The 12,526-nt window shown below is 41.6% G+C and overlaps 1 protein-coding gene across 2 annotated transcripts in view; it reads right to left on the reverse strand.

Annotated features, from left to right (window-relative positions):
* Window positions 1–12,526, reverse strand: part of NALCN (sodium leak channel, non-selective) — a 330,676-nt gene that overhangs the window by 143,855 nt on the left and 174,295 nt on the right. For both annotated transcript variants that reach the window (XM_055136147.1, XM_055135485.1), the window contains exon 14: window positions 3,299–3,436. In XM_055136147.1, coding sequence (XP_054992122.1) covers window positions 3,299–3,436 — 138 coding nt within the window. The remainder of the gene's footprint in view (window positions 1–3,298; window positions 3,437–12,526) is intronic.

The raw sequence follows: 12,526 nt of genomic DNA on the forward strand, positions 1-12,526 counted from the left end.
CATTGGGAATCTCCTGGGTTCCCGGTCTCTACCCCCCTGGCATATATTCAGTGAAACACCCTCCTAAATCAGTACAGACCCGGTATTTGCAATATTCTAAAGAGAAGACCACTGGTAAACAATCTAAATATCCACCAGCAAGAGAACTGATAAGTCAATATGGCATATTTAGGGACTATCTGAAGTCTACATGACTCTACACTATTGACCAAATAAGAGTTCTGTGTTTTAAGGTAAAAAGAGTTTGCACACAATAGTGGGTATAAAACGGAACTGAGAATATAGGTAGGCCGTTCTGCCATTTAATCTGAAAGTTGCTGCCTCATGGGGTTGGTGAGCTGACCATTGTATCCAGCTGGGCAGTGGCATGGAATCAGACAGAGAAGTGAGAGAAACGTCTACATCAGGGAGAATCATGCAGAAAAGTGCTTCTCAAACTAATAATCCATATTTGCCTCCAACTGAAGTGTAGACAAAATCTTAGATTCTGGTCTTCTATGAAGAGCTTCATCTTCAATATCAACAAAGGTAGGAGGGAAACAGCTGCCTTTCACTGATTTTAGGTTGTGCATTTACTCTCCCCACTCTGAAACTGTGATATGTCTTGTAATCTCTCTCTCTCTTTCGTTCTCTCTCTCTAGCTATATTTCTATCTGTTTATCTGTCATCTATCTATCACTGAGGCCATTCTATTTATTTACTTATTTGGATAACTTTACAACATTAGAATCTTCTGATCGTGGACAGTTATGTTAGATTTAATCAAATACAACTTTCAAAGTGGCAGGCTGATTCACACCTAATTTTCCATAGCTGTTATGTGAGAGATAGTGTACAGGGAAGGATGAAGGGATGGGAGAATCTAAGCGGCCATGGTCCTTTATTTATTTTATTTGGAGGAGCACCACCTGAGTGCTCGGAGCTTACTCCTGGCTCTGTGTTTAGGGATGACGACTGCCTTGGATGACCATATGCAGAGGCAGAGAATGAAACTAGTCTTAGTTACATGAGGCAAGAGCCTTGCACTATCTCTCAGGCCTATAAATGGTACTTTAGACTGACCGTCAATACTCCCAATAGATAAAAACAAGCAAACTTCTGCCTTCATAAATGCCAATGTTGGTCAGATGTTTCTAGAGCCACAGGTCTTCTTACTTAAACTCAGTGTTCATCCTCTTATTCTGTGACAAAATCCCCCCAATTACAAGCTCAACACAGAGGGCGGCCAACCAGGAAAGGAGCCTGCAAATTTCATCCTTATCTGCAGACACAACACACTGCAGACATCAGGGAAGTTGCCTGATTTCCAAGGTTAGAATCTCGTGACAGTATTTAGGTAGACGAGAAATGCTGACACTTGGATCGCACTCCTGTTCTTCACTGGATTTACCACACCAGCCCTCCCCAACCGGAAGAATGAACTCTTTAATGAGTTATGCCAACAACTAGGCTGTTTACTAGAAAAACGTTTAGATTAGCTCCATATATAGATGATTTATATACCTTTTCTGCATTCAACCTATGACCAACAGTCTCCAAGCAATGCCATATTTGTCAAAGGAACTTAAATGCATAGAAGGTGCTGAGTAAACACAGGTGAAGGAATGAGCAAGCGAATGAGAAAATGAATAAATGGAAGATGCACAGACTTCTGTGAGGGAGGACAGCAGAGGATGAGGCACAGAACACCAGCCCAGCCCATTCCGTTCTCCCAAACCAGGCTTCCATAGCCAGTGCTCAGTGCTCAGTGCTCTGTTTTCATTGAATAATTTGTAGTCATCCTTGTGAACTAGAGGGTAGGTACATTCTATGCCTCGGACCTCAGACATGGCACCATATACTTTGGGATGGGCTGGCATATCCAGGTTTCAATCTCTTGTTTTATTCTTGGATTTGGTTTGTTTTGTTTTATCGAGTGACTCTTGGGCAGAGGGGTGATTTTCTGCAGGCACGTTCAGTGGCATTACCGGGCTTCATCATACAAGGAAGGTACCCAGAGCAGCTTAAACCACAGGCTCCGAGAGCAGGCTACTCAAAAAACTCTGGCTGAAATAGTGACATTCCAAAGGATTGGGTTCCTGTCTTTCCAGATTCACCCGATAATCATCACACCTTCCTCTTCAGTAAAGCTGACACAGTTAGTTTGTTTAATGCTTCATGTAATAGTCCCATCCCATGATTATTCAGTTGAGATGTGGGATACTCACTGAGCCTCAGTTTTATCACCTGCAGAATGAGAATATTACCCATCTTGGCTGTTCTAAATATTAGCAATAAAACTGTGAAACATGTTGTCACTCAGTAAGAGAAAACAAATGTTTTTTATTTCATCTGTTCTTGAAAAAAGTTAACATTTTGGACACTTACCTTGAAACTCTAAGTATAAGAGCTTAAGTTTGCTTCTTAACTTATTATATGGATGTATCTCTTCAGCACCATATCTGAGAGTGACATCCTTTTAGTATGACACAAATCTCAACTTGTAGCTAGTTAATCAATTAATTTGGACCTCCCAAGTGCAGTTCAGGCTTGACCAGGTTCATGGTTCGATGGGAAGGCCTGAGGCTGGGGAAGCTGCTCAGGGCTGGGCCAACCCAGCAGGGTGGGAAGCACCCAAAGCTGCACGCAGTGGTGCTCTGGGAGCCACATGGTGATATAAATCAAACCTAGGTCAGGTATAGGATATAATAGCTGTCTATCTCCCTGGACTCAACCTTTTTTTTTTTTAAAAAAAGTAGTACACTACAAAGAAAAGTATCCCTGCGTGACAGAAATCCATTTTCCCTGGCTTTTGGCATTTTAGAGTGTGCTGATACAATATTTTAAGCCCTGTGTTTTATTTTCCCTCATATATTTCCTTTAGTTACTCATGTCACCACAACACTGAGCTGATTTCAGTGAACTGACGGCACCCTGAGGTCTCCAGCTCTATCTTCAGTTCAATTACAGCTGGGGAGAAAGATGCAGGAGAACAGAAGCATGATTCTCCACAGGATGGGAACGAGAGGGACTTTCTACCTGGGTCCTCGGATCGGTTGAGGTGTGGGTGCTTCAGATGAGGATGTGGGATTCTCATTTTGTTTTGTCTTGTTTCACCTGCATGCAAGCATGTGGGCTTGGTGGGGACTAAAATCTAGAGTGATCCTTTGAGTCAGAAGCATTAAGAATGACCAGGAGCCTCATCAAACTTGTCCATTTTACAATTGTTCTTTCTTATTTTGAAATTCAGGGTCGGTTCCCAAATCTGTAGCTATGCTTCCACGTTCAATTCTAAGAGTTGGAAAAATGCTCCACTCACCAGAGTGGCGAAAAGATGGTAGAGGATGAAGTAGATGGCGACCACAGGGGCCCACATTCGCCCCACGGCATTCAGAGTTTGGTCCATTACATCAACCCATCCTTCCTGGGTCAGGATCTGGAACATGGACATGAATGCCTACAGAAGAAAAGAACAGAGGCATTAAATACCAGCTATCACCTTGCATGCCACTGGAAGTCAGCATGTCATATGGGAGGTCTGTGATCTCAACATTACCCATTTAATCTGATAGATCAAGGGGAAGATCAACCTTAACTCAACAGTGGGGGACGGGCAGATAACATGAAGGTCTCACCCCACAAAGGTCTAAATCTTGACATCTAATCAGCGTGGGAAACTGAAATAATTACTCTGATAAAAATGACACTGCTGGTGGTAAATTTTTTGACCAGGTTAGAAAAAGAATCACAACCTCTGTTTACCTGCTCTTTTTTTTTTAACCCCTTCAGTAGTTCAATTACTCAACACTTCTAACAGATTACTGTAATTTCCTTGCTTCGAAGAGCACCTAATCTTCAGAGGGATTGCAATGAAGTATCCAAATACATATAAGAATTATCACTGTCACTGTCACTGTCATGCTGCTGCTCATCAGTACTGTCTCCATTGTGACACTTGTTGTTACTGTTTTTGGCATATCGAGTACGCCATGGGTAGCTTGCCAGGCTCTGCCGTGAGGGCAGGAGACTCTTGGTAGCTTGCCGGTCTCTCTGGGAGGGACAGAGGAATCGAACCCAGGTTGGCCACTTTCAAGGCAAACATTCTATCCATTGTGCTATCGCTCCAGCCCATAAAAATTATAACCTTAATTTTATTTTAATGGTTGTCCATCTATCAAACTATTTCAATTATGTTAAAATAGAAATTCCTAAAAGTATTTCCAAATGAAACTGCCGTACCAAACAACTTAAGAAAAATTATTATTATTTTTGAATACTCAGGGCACAGGATTAAGACAATGGAAGGAGCCAGGACCCCTTTTCTCCCAGAATAAAAGCAGTAAAGAATTACAGTCTCCTTGTTCCACTTTGCATTTCTTGCTCCTTTGTCAAAGATTAAGTGGCAATATGTTTGGGGGTCTGTGACAGGATATAATAGTGGTGGGGAATGTGCACTGGTGGAGGGAATGGTGTTTGATCATTGTGAGATTGTAACCCAAACATGAAAGCTTGTAACTCTCTCATGGTGATTCAATAAAATTAAAAAAAAAAAAGAATTACAGTCTCTGAAATTGTTTTGCTCCATTATGATACGCACACTGTGGCCAGGAATATCTCTCAATGAGACGTTACGATGCTCTTGGGGATTAAAAATTGAGACCTGAAAACTGTTGACTCTTAAAAAGATGTCTCTATGGACTTTAATTCAATGATAATGTGAACTGAGTTCTCAGATACCGGATTCTAAGAAATGAAGCCCAGAATAACAGAAAGGTGATCTGAACCCAAGATAAAAAGCCAACAATTACAGATAGCTCTTACTGCCAAATTGAACCATAGAACAATTCTCATCCTGGGGCCAGAGAGAGAGAGTGCAGTGGGTAGGGGGGTTTCCTTGCACACAGCCGACCTGATTGTGATGCCAACATCTCATTTGGTTCCCGGAGCATCACCAGGACTAATTCCTGAGCCCAGTCAGGAGTAACTCCTGAGAACTGCTGAGTGTGGCCCCCAAACAACAGCAGCAGCAGTAACAACAACAACAACAAAACAACAACAACAACAACAAATCTCATCTTTTTCCTTTTGAAGCCAAGAAAAATGAGACTTAGTGATGGCAGCTGCTCACGAGAGCTGCTCGATGACTCGGAGGCCGGCCGGAAGCAGCACTCCTCCAACTCAGGCCTCCGATGTCAGCACACTTCCTGTGTTCAGGAAGTTTCAAATCGACTCCTTTTTGGCCTTGTCACATGGTAAGCTCTCTTATCAGTTTCCCGTACGAGGGATAATTAAATTAACTCTTTTAGGTGGAGGCTCTTCAGTGGCCGGCCCAGAGCCGGCCCCTTGGAACAAAGGAGCAATTAATTGTTAAATGAGTCTTGAACCAGAGATTGGCTTTCCCACTTACCCTTTGTCCGTGTGTGAAACACTTCATTCCTCTGGGAGTTAAATTTTCTATAATCTCATTACCCTACAAAGTGTTTTGTTCATGAAAGGATGAAGTACATTGATACTTTAGCTCCGCAGTACCAAAGACAATATAATGCTTTCTTTGCCTTAGAGAATATCAGCTTTAATGCATCCCAAAAATGCTTCAGAGAATTTTCAACACTCCATTTAACCTCAATAAGTATGCCAGAACTTATCATTGAGGGGAATTATTCCCCTCCCCCTTTTTTTCCTGTTGAATATTTATCACATCCAAAGGCAAGAAATACAAGCTCCACAGATGACTTGGAAAAAATATCAGCTGCATTTTCTTTCACCAATGTTTCTAGGGTAAAAGTAATATGTACATTTTAAAGATTCACAATCGAGGAAGAGTCAAAATGCTTCCTAGTGTAAAACATAGTTTTTCACACAGTGGTTTCCTTCCCCCCAAGGAAAGCTGGTGATTAAGCCCAATAGGTTTGTTCTTGGTACCTACAAGACCAAAAAATTCAGGTGAACCTTTCATCTGCTTTGAGCACACGTCAGTTTAATTTGTTTTCATCTGCTGCATTAACTTTCATGAATACTCGGCTATTATGCATTCACGGAGAGCTGGGGACCATGAGCTTTGGGATTAGAACCTGTTGCTGTAAGATAAGCAGCGTGGGCAAGAACACAGAGGCTATTCTCCACCCCTTTCAGAATCTCAGAAGAAAAGAAAAATCTTATTTCCATACTATTCAGCCACCTGAAAGTTCATATTGCGAGATGCTGTAAATTATAGATGAGAGCCATGCTTTCTGTTAAAATGAGATTCATCTGTTTCTAACTGCTCACATGGATAAACCAATAAAACGCAGTGTCATAAAATCTTCTGTTGCAGGCTGAAAATTAATTTGTGTTCTGTGCTTCATCAGTTTGGTTGAGATCTTATCCAGAAATTAAAATCTAAGTGCAGGCAATTTTGAGATGGTGAAGCAAGGACACTGACAGACCAACCATTCGTAAGATCCATGTTCCTTAATGAATCTGCTTAGTTTATTTAATCAAGCAAGGATTATTAGCAGTTACTGAAGGCTGGATGAGTTTGTGAGGGATGGAGAAGGGCAACACATGGCTTCTTCCTTTAAGTTTATAAAATGGGGGAAGAAAAGATGACCAGCTCTTAGGGAAGGAAGAATCAAAAAAGAATATCTGTAGCCTTTGCCTAATATATAAGAAAAATAAGGCAACGCTATCAAACAAGGAAGAGATTAGAAAGACTGACATCTTGCTCTTGAGGGACTCAAGAACAGGTTTGGGAAAATGATGGAAATTTGCTTTGGTGATGAATCCTGCTTATTCCGTCATCAAGGGATATTTTCATATTTTCCCAAATCTGTTCTTGATTCACTCAAGAGCAATATGACAGTCTTTCTAATATATTAAACATTCTCCTATCCTGGTTTAGGGAATGAAAGACATTCCCCAACGGTACTGTCTTTCACTAATTCTATAAATTAAGAAAATGAATATTTTATCTAATCCTATTTACTCTCCAATGTGGGTTCTCTAGCCAATTTCTTATTATTAACAAATAATAACAAATAGTTATAGGCCTATGAAACTCTGTCAACTTCGCAGTGGTAGCTATGCTATTTTATTTCAGGCACTGTGGTTTACAATACAGTTCATGCATACAATGTTCGAGTACCACATCCTCTGCAGTGACCACCATTTTTAACCAGTTTGTTATCTGTATCTCTACTCGGCATTAGACACCGACTTCAGCTAGAATGGGTAAATTTTAGACACAACATCGCTCCCTACTTCTTTTAGCTACCTTTTCTTTTGGTACATAAACCTTTATTTCTTGTTCCATCAAATTCTGAGAAGAGCTGGTCATCTTTTCTTCCCCCATTTTATAAACTTAAAGGAAGAAGCCATGTGTTGCCCTTCTCCATCCCTCACAAACTCATCCAGCCTTCAGTAACTGCTAATAATCAACACAGGCTAGAGCAATAGCACAGCGGGTAGGGCATTTGCCTTGCACGTGGCCAACCACGTTCAATTCCTCTGTCCCTCGTCCCTCTTGGAGAGCCCGGCAAGCTACCGACAGTATCCCACCCACATGGCAGAGCCTGGCAAGCTCCCCATACCATATTCAATATGCCAAAAACAGTTCCAACAAGTCTCACAATGGAGACGTTACTGGTGCCCACTCGAGCAAATTGATGAACAATGGGACAACTGTGCTACAGTGCATGCATGACACAGAGAGGTTGGCAATGCTGCTACCTCTTTACCTTCCTCCTCCCTCATATTTTACCTCTGGTCACACGGACACATGAATTCTGCACTGAAATTTCTCCTTGTCTTTTCAGCTCCCAGGCCCTTCAGACTAAGGGATGTGAGTGACTAGGTCAAGGTTTGCTTTTCCTGTTTTATTTCTTCTCAGTTTCTGGAAAGCAGCCTTCAGGCAGGAGCCTTGAGTGTGTCCATTTGCTCTCTCTTCTCCTCCCCCCTCCTTTCTCCCTTTCCTTTCATTCTCCGCTATTCAAAGTTAATGGTATAACATTGTGGCCCTTTGTGTGGCTATAGATGGTATAATTGTGCAGGTTAATAATAGTTTTATCCATTTCCTTAGGTTTCTGAGACTATACATCTTTGATTCTCTCTCTTTCTCTTTCTCTCTTTCCTTCTCTCCTCCCCTCTCTCAAGTATAACCTGTGATACCAACAAGAGCAAATAACCTTGTTTCAAGCTCAGTAGCAGAGGAGCAGCCTTGGGGGCCTGAGCTCCCCAGTGTGTCCCCTGCATCAAAGCACATCCCAGTGCCACCGTCACTGGGGGGTGGGGATTCCCGGCACTGGACCCGAGCCTGAGGTCTGGAGCATACCAAGTGTAGGGGAACTGAAACAAGGTCATGACCCCGTGGCCTCTGATCATCGCAACACCGTCCAATGGGAAAGGAAATGGAAAATATTTCAAAATATCTCAAGTGGCCTTGGATAACTTAATGAGGCAACAATGCAGGCTTTGGAGTTTCAGCTGTATGAAATTTAGGTTAAACATTAAATTTGTTTTTTGTTTTGGGGCCACACCCCGAAATGCTCAGGGCTTACTCTGAACTCTAGATTCAGAGATCATTTCTGTAAGAACTCAGGGGGCCACCTGGGGTGCAGGGGAGTGAACCAGGTTGACTGTGTGCAATGCCCTACCCACTGTACAATCTCTCTGGCTCCTCTATTTCTAAAGTAGGGCAAACATTTTGATCAGTAACTGGCAAGCAGAATACAGAGTCTGTTTCCATTTTTAATGGGCATATGTATATTCACTTTATGTGTATGAAAGTACACACAATAAGCCTAAACTCCGGAACTGCAAGGACCCAGAAACTAGACAGTGGGCAGGAGCAATAGTATAGCAGGGTGGGTGTTTGCTTTGCATATGGCTAACCTGGGTTTGATCCCCAGCATCCTATATGGCCCCCCTGAGCACCTCTTGGACTAATTCCTGAGTGAAGAGCTAGGAGTAACTCCTGAGCATCATGGGGTGTGACCCAAAAAGCTAACAACAACAACAACAACAACAAAAAGAACTAGTAAAAGCACAGTAGAAATGACATCTACACCTGTATGTTCATTGCAGCATTGTTCACAAAAGCAAGAATCTGGAAACAACCTGAGTGCCTGAGAACAGACAACTGGTTAAAGAAACTTTGGTGCATCTACACAGTGGAATACTATGCAGCTGTTAGGGAAGATGAAGTCATGAAACTTTCTTATAAGTGGATGGTCATGGGGATTATCATGCTAAGTGAAATGAGTCAGAAAGAGAGGCATAAATCCAGACATAGAGTGACTACACTCATTTGTGGAATATAAAATAACATACTATGCGACTGACACCCAAGGACAGTAGAGACAAGGACCAGAAATATTGCTCCATGGTTGGAAGCCTGCCTCATGAGCTGGGGGAGAAGGCTGCTAGAAATAGAGAATGAATGACTAAGTCAATGATGGTCTGAGGAATTGCTCGGGATGGGAGATGTGTGCTGAAAGTAGATAAAGGACCAAACGTGATAGTCTCTCAGTATCTATATTGCAAACCATAATGCCCAGAGAGAGAGTATGGGAGAAACTGCCATAGAGGCAGGGGGAGGGCTGGGATGTGGGGAAAACTGGATTCATTGGTGGTGGAAAATGTGCATTGTTGTAGGGATGGGTGTTTGATCATTATATGGCTGAAAATCAAACTTGAAAGCTTTATTTTCTAATTTTTAATTTCTAATTTTAGAAATTGAGCTTTCATTTGATCCAGCAATACCACTTCTGGGAATATACCCTGGAGAAACAAAAAGGTATAGTCGAAATGATATCTGCACTTATATGTTCATCGCGGCACTGTTTACAATAGCCAGAACCTGGAGAAAACCTGAGTGCCCGAGAACAGATGACTGGTTAAATAAACTCTGGTACATCTATACAATGGAATACTATGCAGCTGTTAGAAAAGATGAAGTCATGAACTTTGCATATAAGTGGATCAACATGGAAAGTATCATGCTAAGTGAAATGAGTCAGAAAGAGAGGGACAGACATAGAAAGATTGCACTCATCTGTGGAATATAAAATAACAGGGTAGGAGACTAATACCCAAGAATAGTAGTATACAATACCAAGAGGTTGACTCCATAGCTTGGAACTTGGTCTCACACGCTGGGGGAAAGTCATACCAAAAGGAGAAGGGAACACCAAGTAAATTGTGAGTGGAGATCCCTCGTGGTAAGGGAAATGCGCGCTGAAAGTGGACTAGTGTCTGAACATGATGGCCACTCAATACCCCTATTGCAGACCACAACACCCAAAAGGAGAGAGAGAACAAATTGGAATGCCCTGCCACAGAGGCAGGGTGGGGTGGGGAGATGGGATTGGGGGTGGGAGGGATACTGGGTTCATTGGTGGTGGAGAATGGTCATTGGTGGAGGGATGGGCTCCCGAACACTGCATGAGGGAAAAACAAGCACGAAATGTTTGAGTCTGTAACTGTACCCTCACTGTGACTCACTAGTTAAAAAAAAAAGAAAGCTTTGTAACTGCATCTCATGGTGATTCAATTAAAAAAAAACCCTAGAAAGTGGCTAAATATTCGCATTTGAACATTTTAACATTAATTGAAATCTCATTACATATAAAACTCATCTTCTAAAGCATACTATTAAGCGATTTTCATTTATTCACAGTGCTATAATGCAACTATTGCCATGATCTCATTTAAAACCATTTTATTATCTCTCCCCAAATCTATGTTACCCCCCCTTTCTATCTCTCCCCAACTTCAGGCGAACAATGTTCTACTCTCCAAGTCTCAGTGGATTTGCCCTTTCTGGGCACTTTCTCTAAACAGAGTGATGCAAAGTAGGATCAGGGCACAGGGCCTGTTCACATTGTGGGCTCAACCAGCACTTCATTCCATTTTATCGCCAAATGAATCATCAAATGCACGTACCACATCAGAGCTACCCATCAGTTGATCGCTGTTTGGATTCCTCCTACTTTGGGCCACTAGTAATGAACGAGGCAGTGAACAGGTTTTTATATGAATCTATGTTTTCAAAAATTATTTTGGTGTAACGTATTTGTTAATCTCTATTAAAATATATGTCAACGATGTATCTCTTTTACTTTAAAAATATACAATTAACATTTCCAGAAGAAGAATACAGCTTCTTCCATCTATAATGTGGTGACAAATATAGCTCACATCATTTTATCTTACAATGTAATTTGCATCTATTTTATCTATCTTTAGCTGATTTCAAGAACTCTTGCTTTCCAGAAGATTTGCTTTCACAATGAGATGCACTTGATGACTTAGTCGCTCCCTCTCTGACCGAGCAGCCCTGCTGTGTCTTACTACCAGTCCACCCGAAAATAGAAGACTTGTCTTTAAGGGGTTTATGAGTGCAGAAGTGACATTTCCTCTGATTGTAATTGCCTTCATTAGTCACCGACTCCCTCTTCTTGTTTCTTTTTCCCCGTTCACATATGATTAAAGAATCACACATGATCCCTTACTACTTCGTTACACAGTTCCTCTTATTTAAAGTCCCCCTTATTGAAAACTTACTCAACTATTTAAAACTACAACATTTCAAACTTTGAGAGATAGCAAATGGTGATCTTAGCAAATACTGTATCTAAGTTTCTGAAAAATACACTGGTCTCAAGGTTATAATGGACACCTCAAGGTCTACTGAAGAATTAGAAGTGTATGCGTGTGTGGGACAATGGAAATTAAAAGGATTTAAAGGCATTCCCTAGGGCCACAGGGGTGAATCAATGGGCATAGAACATGTTCTGTACAGAGGAGGTCTGAGTTTGATTCCTGGCACCACACGGTACAGAGCAGCCCTGAGAATAACATCTGAGCACAGAACTGAGAGTCAGTTGCAAATGCCAGCCGGTATGGTCCCCAAAGTAACAAAACAGCTTCAGTAAATAAAAGTTCCCAGAATCATTACTGATGGTGGCCAAATTATCTGTGACTACAAAATCTGTGGATTTGAAATTGGGAGGAAAATATATGCTTACATTCCTTAGGATGTAATTTCCATTCTTTACTTATGGAAATTCATAAGCAAGACGGAAATGCATCCCTCCAGTCACACTCGGCCCTTCTCCAATCCCTCTTTCTTCCTTTCTCCTTTCTTCCTTTCTTTCTTTCTTCTTTCTTTCTTTCTTTCTTTCTTTCTTTCTTCTTTCTTTCTTTCTTTCTTTCTTTCTTTCTTTCTTTCTTTCTTTCTTTCTTTCTTTCTCTCTCTCTCCCTTCCTTCCTTCCTTCCTTCCTTCCTTCCTTCCTTCCTTCCTTCCTTCCTTCCTTCCTTCCTTCCTTCTTTCTTTCTTTCTTTCTTTCTTTCTTTCTTTCTTTCTTTCTTTCTTTCTTTCTTTCTTTCTTCCCTCCCTCCCTCCCTCCCTCCCTCCCTCCCTCCCTCCCTCCCTCCCTCCCTCCCTCCCTCCCTCCCTTCCTTCCTTCCTTCCTCCCTCCCTCCCTTCTTCTTTCTTTCTTTCTTTCTTTTCTTTCTTTCTTTCTTTCTTTCTTTCTTTCTTTCTTTCTTTCTTTCTTTCTTTCTTTC

The sequence above is a fragment of the Sorex araneus genome, chromosome 1 (genome assembly GCF_027595985.1).
Source record: "Sorex araneus isolate mSorAra2 chromosome 1, mSorAra2.pri, whole genome shotgun sequence".
NCBI classification, from domain to species: Eukaryota; Metazoa; Chordata; class Mammalia; order Eulipotyphla; family Soricidae; genus Sorex; species Sorex araneus.